General features: G+C 44.3%; 2 protein-coding genes and 2 non-coding genes across 4 annotated transcripts; 3 read left to right on the top strand and 1 right to left on the bottom strand.

Annotated features, from left to right (window-relative positions):
- Window positions 1–9,751: 9,751 nt before the first annotated feature.
- Trnay-gua (transfer RNA tyrosine (anticodon GUA)) lies at window positions 9,752–9,844 on the top strand. Its single transcript has 2 exons — window positions 9,752–9,788; window positions 9,809–9,844. It is a non-coding gene; the product is annotated as a tRNA-Tyr (tRNA).
- A 176-nt stretch (window positions 9,845–10,020) lies between these two features.
- Window positions 10,021–10,093, bottom strand: Trnar-ucg (transfer RNA arginine (anticodon UCG)). Its single transcript has one exon. It is a non-coding gene; the product is annotated as a tRNA-Arg (tRNA).
- A 115-nt stretch (window positions 10,094–10,208) lies between these two features.
- LOC143372594 (COMM domain-containing protein 5) lies at window positions 10,209–11,417 on the top strand. The gene is made up of 4 exons (XM_076818936.1): window positions 10,209–10,572; window positions 10,642–10,834; window positions 10,904–11,050; window positions 11,123–11,417. The coding sequence occupies exons 1-4, from the start codon at window positions 10,476–10,478 to the stop codon at window positions 11,304–11,306; spliced, it is 621 nt and encodes a 206-aa protein (XP_076675051.1). The 5' UTR covers window positions 10,209–10,475; the 3' UTR covers window positions 11,307–11,417.
- Window positions 11,418–11,754: 337 nt separating this feature from the next.
- Window positions 11,755–13,299, top strand: Nd-30 (NADH:ubiquinone oxidoreductase core subunit S3). The gene is made up of 5 exons (XM_076818494.1): window positions 11,755–11,914; window positions 11,991–12,056; window positions 12,149–12,396; window positions 12,492–12,737; window positions 12,817–13,299. Exons 1-5 carry the CDS (start codon window positions 11,851–11,853, stop codon window positions 12,967–12,969), a joined length of 777 nt encoding a protein of 258 aa, XP_076674609.1. The 5' UTR covers window positions 11,755–11,850; the 3' UTR covers window positions 12,970–13,299.
- The last annotated feature ends 266 nt before the right edge of the window (window positions 13,300–13,565 follow it).

Below are 13,565 nucleotides of genomic sequence, written 5' to 3'. Positions count from 1 at the left end.
GAAAGGATAAAAAGAGGGAGACGGTGGGAAAGGAAAATAAGGAAAAGTGTGGGAAAGGAAAAAGAGGAAAGGGTGGGAAAGGAAAATAGAGAAAAGTGTGGGAAAGGAAAAAGAGAAAAGGGTGGGGAAGGAATATAAGGAAAAGTGTGGAAAGGGAAAAAGAGAAAAGGGTGGGTAAGGAAAATAAGGAAAAGTGTGGGAAAGGAAAAAGAGGAAAGGGTGTGAAAGGAAAATAAGGAAAAGTGTGGAAAAGGAAAAAGAGGAAAGGGTGGGAAAGGAAAATAGAGAAAAGTGTGGGAAAGGAAAAAGAGAAAAGGGTGTGAAAGGAAAATAAGGAAAAGTGTGGAAAAGGATAAAGAGAAAAGGGTGGGTAAGGAAAATAAGGAAAAGTGTGGAAAAGGAAAAAGAGGAAAGGGTGTGAAAGGAAAATAAGGAAAAGTGTGGAAAAGGATAAAGAGAAAAGGGTGGGTAAGGAAAATAAGGAAAAGTGTGGAAAAGGAAAAAGAGGAAAGGGTGGGAAAGGAAAATAGAGAAAAGTGTGGGAAAGGAAAAAGAGAAAAGGGCGGGGAAGGAATATAAGGAAAAGTGTGGAAAGGGAAAAAGAGAAAAGGGTGGGTAAGGAAAATAAGGAAAAGTGTGGAAAAGGAAAAAGAGGAAAGGGTGTGAAAGGAAAATAAGGAAAAGTGTGGAAAAGGATAAAGAGAAAAGGGTGGGTAAGGAAAATAAGGAAAAGTGTGGAAAAGGAAAAAGAGGAAAGGGTGGGAAAGGAAAATAAGGAAAAGTGTGGAAAAAGAAAAAGAGGAAAAGGTGGGAAAGGAAAATAAAGAAAAGTGTGGAAAATGAAAACGAGGAAAGGGTGGGAAAGGGAAATAAGGAAAAGTGTGGGAAAGGAAAAAGAGGAAAGGGTGGGAAAGGAAAATAAGGAAATGTGTGGGAAAGGAAAAATAATGTGAAAGCGAGGGAAAGAGGAAAAGGTTGGAAAAAGAAAAAAGAGGGAAAGGGTGGAAAAGGAAAATAAGGAAAAGGTGGAAGAAGAAAATGGTGGAAAGGGGGGAAAACCCCTCGACCCCCTCTCGGTCTTACCATGCAGTACACAGAGATAATGCACGAGCCTGGGGATACCAGTGTAGCAACAAATTTTAATACAATTTGCTAAAATTTTGTAAAAGAAACAAGTTCCAAGTTGTACCTAGAGGAATGTCACGGGAGTAATCAGGAATCGGTAATCCCTTAACCCTTCCTGCTTGCTCCATCCATATGGATCACGCCCGAATGGAAATCGAACGGGAAAGTTTGCTTGTTACCTACATATCTACGAGCGAACAGCGGAGCACGTTACCTAACACCGAATGCGTTAATTTGAAGTGGAGCTGATTTTCTGCGGGATTCGAGCTAGTCCACGTGGACGTAATACGTTATTTATCGGGATATTAAACGCGGAGTGATTATTAAAATAAACTTAAACAACGCTTAAAATAGGGAAAGATGTTATTGCGCTGCTCAGGCACACTTTGTTGCAGGGAATCATTCTACTTTCTTTTGCACCGCGAATTACGAAGCCTGCCCCGTGCACGAGAGGCAGGAATTCTAGATGGGGAATTGCAGTGCAGCCTTTGCGCGCCTCGCCATTGCAATTACGCTGATATTTTGTAATAACAGCGCGGAGCTCTTTCGGGGATTCGTACTGCAGCTGGACAGCGCAGGAAAGAGAAGTTGTTAACATCGGGAGTAGTTGCGATTCCATGCCTCGTGCTTGTAAAATGAACGTTGCCCTTCGATTTCAGTGGAAGACGGTTACCGGGCGAAAATATTACGTTCCCAGCAGGATGCCGTGTTTCGACGTGCGCCGTTACATTTTTAATGAAAACTGCTTCCCTTGACATATGGAGGGTGCGCACCCCCGTTCCCGTGAATAATAAACGAAACACAACAGACGCCCGCGACTATAAATACTCACGATTCAGTTATAAATACAGGCATCCAACATCCACCCTAATTACGTGTTTCCTGGCAGATGCTACCTCCTCGATTCATTCAATAAATAGCCGCAGTCTTAGCTAACAATAACACAAGCCCCATAAAGAGATGCCTGATCTCATCCGCGAGTAAATAGAATCAATGAATTCAAGTAATCTCCGCGATAGACTCGAGGCGAATTTTAAAACGGCCCAATTATTGGACTCAGTGTTCCATGAAGTCGAAATGTTAGAGCTGGGATCGAGTTCGGTCGTCGTCCCGCGAAAAGAAGAGGGGAGGTCGCCCCCAGTAATTGTGTAATTTTGCGCCAAGAGCACGGGCACGAAACCTTTAACGAAGTGGACGCTCCCGCGCTCGAGCCTACCGGACGTAGACACTTGCCGGCGTATAAATAATAAATACGAAATGCGCGCGGGTGGCTCTTGCCAGACGTGCAGGGTCGTCACCCCACGTCACGGAGGGTTGTCGAGGTAAGGAACGACTGGCTAGACAAACCGACGCCGCCGAGAGTTAACCGCGCCCGGTATTGGACGATGCGGCCCGCTGGAACTGCGCTCCGCGAACCTATCGCAATTTCCAATCTGTGAGTAAAGGTCTAAGAGCGAAGCAGAAAAGGGAACTCTGACGTAGCAGTAACGCTTTAACCAGGAGGACTCGAATTCAGTTTGAGAATTGCTGGAAGCTCCCGGCGAAGGTGCCCCCAGTGGTTATCCGCTGTTCCATAGTGTCTTGTTTAATTGATGGATTATTGGTTCCGTGAATTTCTCGGCTAACAATGCATGTAACTTCTTGAGATTCGGTAAATTGCCTCTGCAAACAGAGCGTGCTACTAGTTGCGTCGTTGCATAGTAATGGCTCGCGTAAAGAACCACTGGAGCACCTTCGCCGCAGCTTGCAACTACTTTCGAAACATGTAATCGAAACCGTACCGCCTCGCATCGTAAATATAAACCGGATATTTTGCGTGGCATTTTTTAAACTATAAATGGTCGAAGTTATACGTCTGTATTCTCCTAGTGGCAACAGATGACACACGTGAGACGACTGAGCGTGCATCCAGGAATTAATATCGCGGTGCGTCACGGTATTGTATATCGCAGTCGTAGGTGATGTTTATAGGAAGTGACTGAAGCTGCGAGAGCGTGAAACGGATCTTCGGAGACTTCCTCTGAAACCGTCAAATTTAAAGAACGCTGTGAATCCATCGACGGGATCGCCATTACCTAAAATATAAATATCGAGCGATTATGTGTGGAAAGAAACGGGCTGAGCGCTGCACAATGATAAAGCACCGCAAGAATGAAGAATAATGGACAATTACTTCTCTGTTCGCGATGTGATGAATTAGGTCGCAGACCTAGCGATTAAGCCTGGTGAAAGCAAAGTCCTGTAAATCACCTCGATCACGTTTTAAGGTAATCCGATAGCTATGCACAGATATAACTGATGTTGTTAATTATAATGCTGACTCGATTTTACGGAGTACACCTAAACAGAACCTAGCGTTGGTGATTTAGCTGATAGCCCGGTAGAAGAGTAGAAGATTAGACAGATATTGTTACAGAAGTGAAATTTAACTTTTAAAATTCCAATCTCGGGCTGACCTACTGCACGGGCCAATTGTATATTCCAAGGTAAATATAGACTGCCTCATTAAAATGAACGGTCCATCGGGAGAGCGGGGAGCATAATTTCGCGGTGATCAAAAGAGCAACAAGAACGGTGTAATGAAAGAATAACGAGGACTAATATCGAGAAGACAGGGAAATACTGGCCAACCAGCACGTAAGAGTATAATCTCGAAGCACTACAAAGACCCTAAGAGATTACTTGTTGCGGTGCACTCTCATCACGTATCCCCAGGATTTAATCGCATCAGGCCAAAGTCACTGTAAGCCGCAGACACCGCGAAAGAAGGTTTCGCAGTGCGAATAACCCGCTGCTTTCCCGTTAAAAATAGAAGCTGGTAATAGAAGCAGAATCCAAGGATTATCCACTTACACTCATACAATCTCTAATTTGCCTCGCTTTCTCCTGCTATTAACCGCTTCGCTGGATTCTAAAATATTTCGCGCTACGCCGAGCAAGCGACTTCGTATCGTAAGCAAATACGTATATGTATACAAGTTCGAGAAGGCGCTCGAGTGATTTCAGTAGTACAGCACAGAAGTGGTCAGCCATGAGTTAGCAACGAGGAAATCGAATTGACGTCGAGTTCACGAAAATCGTGAGGCACAGCTCGCGCCGTCAGATAAATCCCTAAGGTGTTCATTATGGATCCCTTGAGGGAGAAGTCGAGTAGATTTGTCGAGGAGCTGATCATTACGAATTCACCATTGGGACATCCGTGAAACCTCTGATCGCGACCTTTTCAGCTGCCTCGTATAAAAGCGCTCGTTTGTCCGTTCTCCAACTTTGCTCATTATCTCCTGTTACGTTCGCCTTTCCGTCGCGCGCAATTCCTAACCTGAAAAACGCGCACGAACAAAGATGGTCATTACCCGCGGCGAAGCGAAACGTAATATTTTTTACCTTAATCCCGGGGAACAGGAGAACGCTGCAAAGGAGCACGCTAATCCGTCCGTCTCGCTAGTTACGAGCTTAATTGGGAGACGTGGCCATTTGCATCGCTACCCCTCAGTCCACTTAATTCAATTTACATCACTCCTTGTCAACTTACTCATTTATCCGCGTTATCGCTCAACGACGTTCCCCTGGTCGAACTCAATACAGGATACATCCGAGCCATTGTACTAGTGCACGGAATCCCTTCAGCCCAACTGTATAAATTTTTCCACTAAATCGCCACCACTTTCGACCACTCGAATCGAGCCTTTCGATCGGTAATTAGTAACGCCACCAGCATCTGTTTACATCCGTCCAACGCTCGGAATCGACATTACCGACGATAGAGAATCGGTGGCCTCGATCCGTCGAGAAGCAAAGAAACATCGTTTCCTTCCGGAAATCCTAACTCGGTTCGTTGGCTCTACGGTGTGTACAGGTTAATTCGGGTCGCGGCGCTTCACGAATCCCTCTGTAGCTCCCCTTCTCACCCTCTCGCAACCACAAGGCTCTTACGAAACAAAGGCGTGAAATTATCCCCGCGAGATCCCTCGCCGTCACCCAGTCATCGCACTGTCGATACTTTCGTGGCGGTGCACTTCGCGGGACGATTCCGTACACCCGTCAGAAACGCGGAGGGGATCGCCCTGCCCCCGTGCACGTAATCGGAACCGTGGGATTTTCGTGTGTCTTGCTCGTTCCTTGTTTCGTTGCTCCCGTCTCCGTCGTCCCCACGAGCCGTGTGCAGGAGGCAGATGGAACACCAACGTCGCGAGTCGGGTGAGTCGGGTCTATCGACCGGGGAGAACCGGAAGGCGGAAGAGGGTCACAGACGCGGTGCACACCGAAAATCCTGCACTATTACGACACGCGTACGCAAGCTGGGATCGGAGGAGTCGCCGGGCCAGCGATCGTCACCAGCAGCTACGCTGCTTTCGCCCCGGTCAACGGATCCTAATTCGTTTAAGACGCGTTTAAAGCGATTACCGCTGGTGCCACTGGCGAGCAGAGGTCGCTAAGCGTCGCACCCGTTCCTCCACTAATAATCCGTTCAATCGCCTTTGTCCGATCAGCGGTTCAACGCGAGGCCGAACCCTTTCCCGATCGCGGACCGTCACTCTCGAAGCAGGAAAGGAATTATTCTCGAATCTGTCGGGTTCGATATACGACGTGCTTCCTCCGTGCTCGTCCACGGGGGTCGCACAATGGCTGAAATTGGTCTACCAGTCGAGTCCCGTATTTCCTGTCAACTGTTACAATTTCCTCCTTTCCACTTCTCGAGATCTCCAGATTCCGAAGGGCTTTGTCACCGACGAGCACAGGCATCCGTCGTTTTAACCGAGGTTAACGGCGAGGATTCGATGGCCCATCGATTTCTGCCACTTAGCAACGAATTACTTTCGTATATTAATCCGCGGTAATGTCGTCGATGCAGTATATCATCGGAGCGTGTCCCGGAGCTTCCGGTTAAGGGTCCGTGTGGCCTCCTCCTCCTCCCCCCCCCCCCGAACCCGGAGACGAGGCGCACACACACGCGCGCGCGTGCACGCGGACGAAAGCGGAAAGCGCAGCCGAACGAAACGGTTGGAGAAAGAGAACGAAAATAGAGAATTGCGAAACTGAAGAGGGAAGACGAGTCGAGGTACACGAGAAATAGACGTAGCGGGGGGTCGAGCTAGCGGGAGGGATAAAGGGAGAGAGATAGAGGGAGCAAGAGATAGAGAGATAGATAGATAGATAGATAGAGAGAGAGAGAGAGAGAGAGAGAGAGAGAGAGAGAGAGGGAGGCGAATGGAACGGTCGAAGTCACGGAAGAAAGAAGAAAATACACATACATATATGCGCGTTATCACATTCTGGCCCTGTTACCTTCCTTCTCGCTCACCCTACACCCTACACCCCACCTCTCTCTCTCTCCCTCTCACCTATACAACTCCCGCTTCACTCCTCGTGAAAATCGATTCGCTACCGGCCTGGCCAGCAGTTCACGTCGAACGGTTGGAAAACCGTGCCCCCGCGATCAAACTTTACCTTATTGCTTCTCGTATCAGCCGGCGACCATCGTACGCGAGGATCCCCGCAGCACAAGTTATGGGGGCTCATCGACCGGCGTAACCAGTCCCTCTTGTCACTGTTATTACGTCGTGCGAACTTCTCTACGGCACTGACGGAACGGTCCCCGGGAATAATAAGGGCGAACCAACTATGTCCGCGGGTTCAAGCGGCCGTGAGTACAACGAATCGAATAGCTGATACGATCGAATGCGAGGCCCAACGCGCACTCGTCGGCCGACAACGCCAGACTGCGCGAGAGCGCCACCTTTCCTAGCTCGTTCCGTTTCCATCCCCACCGCCACCTATCTCGTACAGCTTTACGCTCGTCGCCTCTCTCTGTCCAACCTCGTCGCTCGCTCCAACTCTGTCCGTCCCTTCCGCCCCCTTATTTCAATACTCTTCTTATGCGTTTCGTGCCCCCGAACGTGATTTTCTAATTCCGGATGCGCTACCTGTTCGTTGGCCGCGCGTATTCCGCGTGCCTGATCACTGCTCCCTTTCGTATGCTTCTCTTGAAAAGATTTTCTGCTTCGTTTTTGTAAGAGTCCTAGCTACTTCGCGGTACGCTGTAATCTTGATTTCCGCTCTCTCCACGGAGTATTTATATTTCTATGGCAATCTTTGTTCCGTTGCATCCATTTTCTTCTTGCCGCCTTTTTGCTCTCTGCCCGTTCCTTCGCATCCTCCTTCTCGTCGTCCTCCAGCCCGATCACCATGGGCGCATGCGCAGCGCGTTACACTCGCGTCTGCGTTCTGCTAACGCGCTCTCTGTCCCTTCAGTTCATCCTCTATGCATCGTCCTCGTTCGCTTCAAGCCATTGAAGTTAGCGTGATCTGGAGGGAATTACCCTCCCGCCCCACCCACGCTGATTGGGAACACGCTATGTCAACGTTAGCCGGCGTATGGCGACACGCGTTTCCATCCTCGTTTCGCTATCGTCGTCGGAGCTATGACCGGGCCGGTGTGAATTCGAGCTTCTGCAGAAAATTCAAGCTTCCCGTGTATTCAACTATCCTCGCATAACCTACAATTTTACCTCGTACGGAACGAAACTATATATATATATATATATATATATATATATATATATATATATATATATATATATATATATATATATATATATATATTAGTACTGAACTTGAGACACGAGTCCACGAACGTTTATGGGATGACTCACATTACGCTCGACAGGAACCATATGCTTCGGCTTGAGAGTAATTAATGGGAATTAAACGGGAGGTTATACGCGATGAATAATGAAGCAACATCCACAGAGAGGACTCCCGTGCGTATTAGGATTAATATTGAAAGAACTGCCCCGATGCAGGCCATTTAATTATTTAATACCGGGGAAGATTCGTGGCGCGCACACGTACCCACGACTCACGCGCGGTATGTCACAATTGTCCGTACGTACGTAACTTCGAAACCATAATAACGCGTTCATTAATTCGCAATTTTCAGCGGTACAATAGAGGCACGGCGATAACAAGACCGCCTTAATTGAGCTGGAAAATAGAGCCACATGTTTCGGGGCCGGGGCCGACAAGTGTCGACGAGTATTTGCCAATGCCTTTTTCCGAGTACCTTCGAGTACATATTTGCGCGCCACTGAAATGCGCTTTTCACGAATCTCCGGCTGCAGGCGATGCAATGTCGAATATTTATTTTCGCGGAGCACCGGTGTTCGCTATTTTATTGATACACTCTCCTTGCAGGCCTCTTCAATCGAGAACTCTGCTACTTCGACGCTCATAGTTCTCGCAGTGGACGCTACACGGTGGGTGCACCCTGCGCAAAAAACATTTTTATCAGAAATTAATTTCTTCTTATTGCCGACTATCTTCTGTCAACCAATTCCAGCGAATAATTCTGTTTTGATAAAAAGTGGTTCTCTACCCACAGAAACGGAGACGGAAAGTAATCGTGATAAGGAGTTTCAAATCAAGGGGATAGAGAAATGACCATTGTTCTCTGCTGGATGAATGAACAGGCGGAACGAAATTGAAAGGAAGGATCGTCTGAGCTACAACTGATATTTAGGTGCGGTCTTGTCAAGAGGGATTCACTATGTTCTGATTAGGGAAACGGCGCTCCCAGCGAATTTCCACGTTCATGCTTCGAATCGATGCAGCTCGTTCAAACGAAAAAGAAAAATGTTACGTAATCTATCGGAGGAGCAAGAGACGATTTCTTATTGGATTTTATACAGAAAGAAAATGTGTCGCGCAAATCTGCTTGAACCTTTGAAAGCGCAGGGCTCTATAGCATTATTCTATAACAATTCTAATCCATAAGTTACGATAAATTCAATGATTGTTACTTGATGCTCAAGCGAGTAACACGTTTTCTTTTGACGATGTAGAAACACCTTCTGCGAGGTTATCACGTGTTATCGCCTAGTATTACGAAGTGGCAATTTGCTAATTGCCCATGGTAATTAAATTACCATTCACACCCATACCCATTAATCGTTTATCTGTTTGAGAAGGATTTTCGACGCTTCAGATCGATCACGTACGCAACGTTACCCTGACCGATATGCATGCTAATTAACTTTATTGATAATGGCCCTAATTCCCAGGTCTATTAATGGTTTGCTTAAATTCAACTCTATAACGTTCGTTATTTCCATTTTACTATCGCAGCGTAACCATCGATGCGCGTGAAATCTGTGGTAGCATTTCGAAAAATACCTCCGACCTTTATGCTCGCGATAATGTCAGGACACGCGACAATCACTTTCCTTCGTCTTCTCGTCACGTCAAATTTTCCGTCCTCCTTTATCTACAGTACTGTATCGAGGTCGCGTTAGTTCACGCTCCTCTTCATCGAAGAACTTAAAGGTAATCCCATTACGAGGAGACAGATTGTAGAAAATCTTTTGCTTTATATAAACTTATTCTGGCTCTATATTAAATATTATTCTTTATTCTTACTCAAGTAACTCCAAAGTGCTCTGTTCTTTTTAAGGCCTTGTCGAAATAAATTGTTTCAATACACTTCGCGTGCAATGAAAACGTGGATTCACAGCTCGAACACAATCTTCACGACGTATAACTTGTAATTAACTCGAGGTTAATTGAAATTTTTGAAATTCTACGGGGATTAAAAATATCTTACCTCCAGGATTCCACGTGAATCACCAAACCTTCGATAGCTCAGTTGGTAGAGCGGTGGACTGTAGTTGGCAAGTTGGAATCAGACATCCATAGGTCGCTGGTTCAAATCCGGCTCGAAGGAGTCCTTTTTTTTCCACTTATATTATACAGACTTGATTAATTACGACTGTTCGCCTTTTTGTACTAATGTAGCATTAATTATTATGCACAATGTATTCTGCTTTATACAATAAATTAACGTCACTGCCAGATAACCGGGAAAAACTAAAAAAAAAAAAAAGATGGATGAACCAATTTCGACCGTGACAGGACTCGAACCTGCAATCTTCGGATCCGAAGTCCGACGCCTTATCCATTAGGCCACACGGTCCGTTGTATAATTCTATCCAAACTTTACATTTCACGTGGCTATCTAACGTCATTGTTTACAAATATTAAACAACATTCTATATATTTCACCTACGCAAACTGAATAATCCGCGTCACATTATTTTTAGACCTTCTATGTTCCCGTAACGATTAAAAGCGAATAGGTCTCCGTAAACCAGAGACTGAATTACCGACATTGCTTCCTCTGCTAGATGGCATTAAACGATGGAAACAAATTATTAGCTCTCAGACTGACAGAATGACGCTTTGTTAATCTTTCAAAACGAATTTCTGCGGTAAACAGTCATGAGTAACTGTACGTAGCCTCTGACTTCTCGAACTCCTCATTACCTACGAGTAGCGCTAAAAAATTTCCAACAAACATGACGAGTTATCAAACTGACCTTCTCTACGCTTTAGGAAACAGAACGAAAGTTTTTCCCGAGTTGAAAAAGGCGTTTGTCCGCCCCTTGATACAGAGTAAGTTTCTTTGCAATAGAAATTCTAACTGTATCGCCTCTGCATGCCCTGTGCTATAATTCATTGCAGTAGCTGTAAAGGCGATCAATCAGGAATACATAGAGGGAGGAATATTAGATAGGATAGGTCAAAAGTGTAATGTACCAGAAGAAACCCTGGACGAATACTACTCAGTCATCTTTACGATATTGAAGATCCACTTAGGAGCTTCGTCGCAGACTATTAAGCCTGCCGAATTCAAGCAGACATTGGAACAGCTAAAGTGTGTATCCCGTCGATGATGTATAACATTTAATCACTACAAGACGTACTAACTAAGATTCTTTCTCAGATTATCTTCAGATTGCATCGACGATTTGTCTACAGTGGTGTATGGTCAGAAACGGCCCGAGTTGACGACGGGTTTACTACAGAAAACAAGATTCTACATGCACTTAACGTCCTGCAAATGGCGCATAGATATTACTATTTCTTCTAAGTAATTATACAACTGATTTTTAGTACGCTATATTCTATGTATTCATTTATTTACTATTCTGTTTGTCTTTAGCATCTTAAACAGGGTATTGGAGCCACATATCTTAATGGAATGGACATTCAGCAACGGGGAGAGTCAGATATTTGAATTGTCTCTGTCAAAGTTTCATCAGCTAAGGCACGCCGTTGCAACTATACTTGTAGAAATGCAGAGAGTCGAGCAGCAATGCGCCTCGAAAAACATTGCGTGCAGTTAATGATTATACAAAGACTACTCCTTTTTAAGTCCAACATTAAGCAATACCGTTTTAGCAACAGCGATATGTAAAAATGTAAATAAGCAATGAAATATAATCATTCTCTTCATACTCTTTTCTTTTCTTCCTTGCCTAGCACCTTAATTGCATCACGATTAGGGAATTCAATCCCGGGATCCCGGCTGTTTTTTGGATTCCATTTTTAGATTTTTCAGTTGTTCATAAAGTAATTTACGTTTTTAAAAATTCTCGGGGTAAGTTATAACTTGATGTATCAAGTCCCGGGAGTTTTAGAATCCAAAAATCAGCCGGGATCCCGGGATTGAATTCCCTAATTACGATCGAACCAGATTCGACAACGAGACTTTTGAAAATCTTCTGCAATGATTTTTAGTAATAATATGACGTTCAGAGACTTTGGTCGCGAAAAGTCGTCGCTGCCAGTTAAAGAGGCACTCTCTAGCGCGCGTAGTAAACGTCGCGTGTGTTTGTGTAGGTGGATCTGCTTCATAGCCTGAGGAGAGAAAGATTTTTTCCTGCAAAAATGTCATCTCTATTGAGGAATTGTTTGAGACTCTCTCGTAGCTTACCAGTTACGACGCCAAAGTGTAAATAAATCTGTTTATTAACCGTATGATTTCTCCTTTCTTATATTATGTAATGAATTTTAAATTGAATTAATAGGTTATCCAAAGTTTCTACCTGTACTGAGAACGAGCACCACTGCACCCGAAAAGACAGAAAGTCAACGTATGTAAAATCCTGCATTACATTTACAATAATCATGTAGCGTTGTTGCGTGAAAAGTATTTACCTAAATGAGTACGTTAATGTTCCAATAGCGACGATACGTAAGCTCAGCAGAGTGGATTTGGACCATTTGAAGCAATTCGGTCAATACGTTAGTGAATGTTTGCCAAAATTTGTGCAAAAGGTTCAGATAACTGCTGGCGACGAACTGGAAATATTAATTGCTCCGGATGGGATTGTTCCGACACTGTCTTTCTTGAAAAAGCATCACAACGCGCAGTTCCTCAACTTATCCGATATTACAGCACTGGATGTTCCCAGTCGGGCGTACAGATTCGAGGCGAGTTAATCTCGTTACCTTATTCGTCATTGTTTTAAGACCATGCGTCAGAAGTGTTCTTATACTTATTGTAATTTCTTACTTGTGATTTCTAGCTTGTTTACAATATGCTGTCGTTGAGATATAATTCACGTATTAGGGTGAAGTCGTACACAGATGAATTGACACCCGTAGAGTCAGCTGAATGCGTATTTGATGCTGCTAACTGGTACGAACGAGAGGTGTGGGACATGTTTGGCATATTCTTCCTCCATAATTCAGATCTCCGTAGAATTCTTACCGATTACGGCTTCGAAGGGCACCCGTTGAGGAAAGACTTCCCTCTCACTGGTTACGTCGAGGTAATCTAATAATATAATTTACTACAAATGGTATTTCTCCTCAAACTTCGTTCAAAACAAAAATGTTTCCGTGTACTAGGTACGTTACGATGACGAGAAGAAGAGGGTAGTATGCGAACCATTAGAGTTGGCACAAGAATTCCGTAGATTTGAATTATCTGCTCCGTGGGAACAGTTCCCCAACTTCCGCGACGCTCCCCCTACCTCTGAAGAAGTACCAAAACCAAAATAAATCACACTTCTAACAGCACGAGTAAAAAATTTCATAGATAACGTACAAATACATAGCGAAGGGGTCACGTTTTAAATTCTGCTTTTACTGTTTACCTGGTAACATTTAAGCCCCTTCAATAAAACAAACACCAGACCGATATAAACAGTTCGTTCGATTTTCATAAGATACTACCAACGGTACGTGTATTTCGTGTCATTATTTATTTTACATATTGTATAATATAAATGTAATTCATTAATTACAAAGTGCTTATGTACTATTTGTAAGGCATATTTTTTGGTGAATTGTAAACGAATGAAATTAATAACGAAATTGACTGACCCTATCGTTAACGTCCAACTGTTTATTAACAATAGGAATTATAGACATATGCCTATCCCTTTCCTCAAGGGAAGTGTAAAAACAAGTGATCGAGCGCTTCCTTTACAAATTACATATACGCTACGAAAAAATGTGCACTAAATTATATTATTGCATTTCCTTTCTTTAATTGCAATAGCACCAGTAACTAGTGCGCTTCGCAACAGAGTACTTAATCATTCATTCCTACGTGTGTCGTTTTAGTATCGAGAACTTACGTCCAAAGACTGATT

Source organism: Andrena cerasifolii, chromosome 8 (assembly GCF_050908995.1).
Source record: "Andrena cerasifolii isolate SP2316 chromosome 8, iyAndCera1_principal, whole genome shotgun sequence".
In the NCBI taxonomy this organism is placed as follows: domain Eukaryota; kingdom Metazoa; phylum Arthropoda; class Insecta; order Hymenoptera; family Andrenidae; genus Andrena; species Andrena cerasifolii.
This window is presented reverse-complemented; position numbering and strand designations above follow the sequence as displayed.

Coding starts and splice junctions, on each gene's coding strand:
- LOC143372594 (XM_076818936.1), top strand. CDS start 10,476: ATGACGAGTTATCAAACTGACCTTCTCTACGCTTTAGGAAACAGAACG. Junction 10,573..10,641: donor TGTCCGCCCCTTGATACAGA/GTAAGTTTCTTT, acceptor AATTCATTGCAG/TAGCTGTAAAGGCGATCAAT. Junction 11,051..11,122: donor GATATTACTATTTCTTCTAA/GTAATTATACAA, acceptor GTTTGTCTTTAG/CATCTTAAACAGGGTATTGG.
- Nd-30 (XM_076818494.1), top strand. CDS start 11,851: ATGTCATCTCTATTGAGGAATTGTTTGAGACTCTCTCGTAGCTTACCA. Junction 12,057..12,148: donor CGAAAAGACAGAAAGTCAAC/GTATGTAAAATC, acceptor ATGTTCCAATAG/CGACGATACGTAAGCTCAGC. Junction 12,397..12,491: donor GTCGGGCGTACAGATTCGAG/GCGAGTTAATCT, acceptor TGTGATTTCTAG/CTTGTTTACAATATGCTGTC.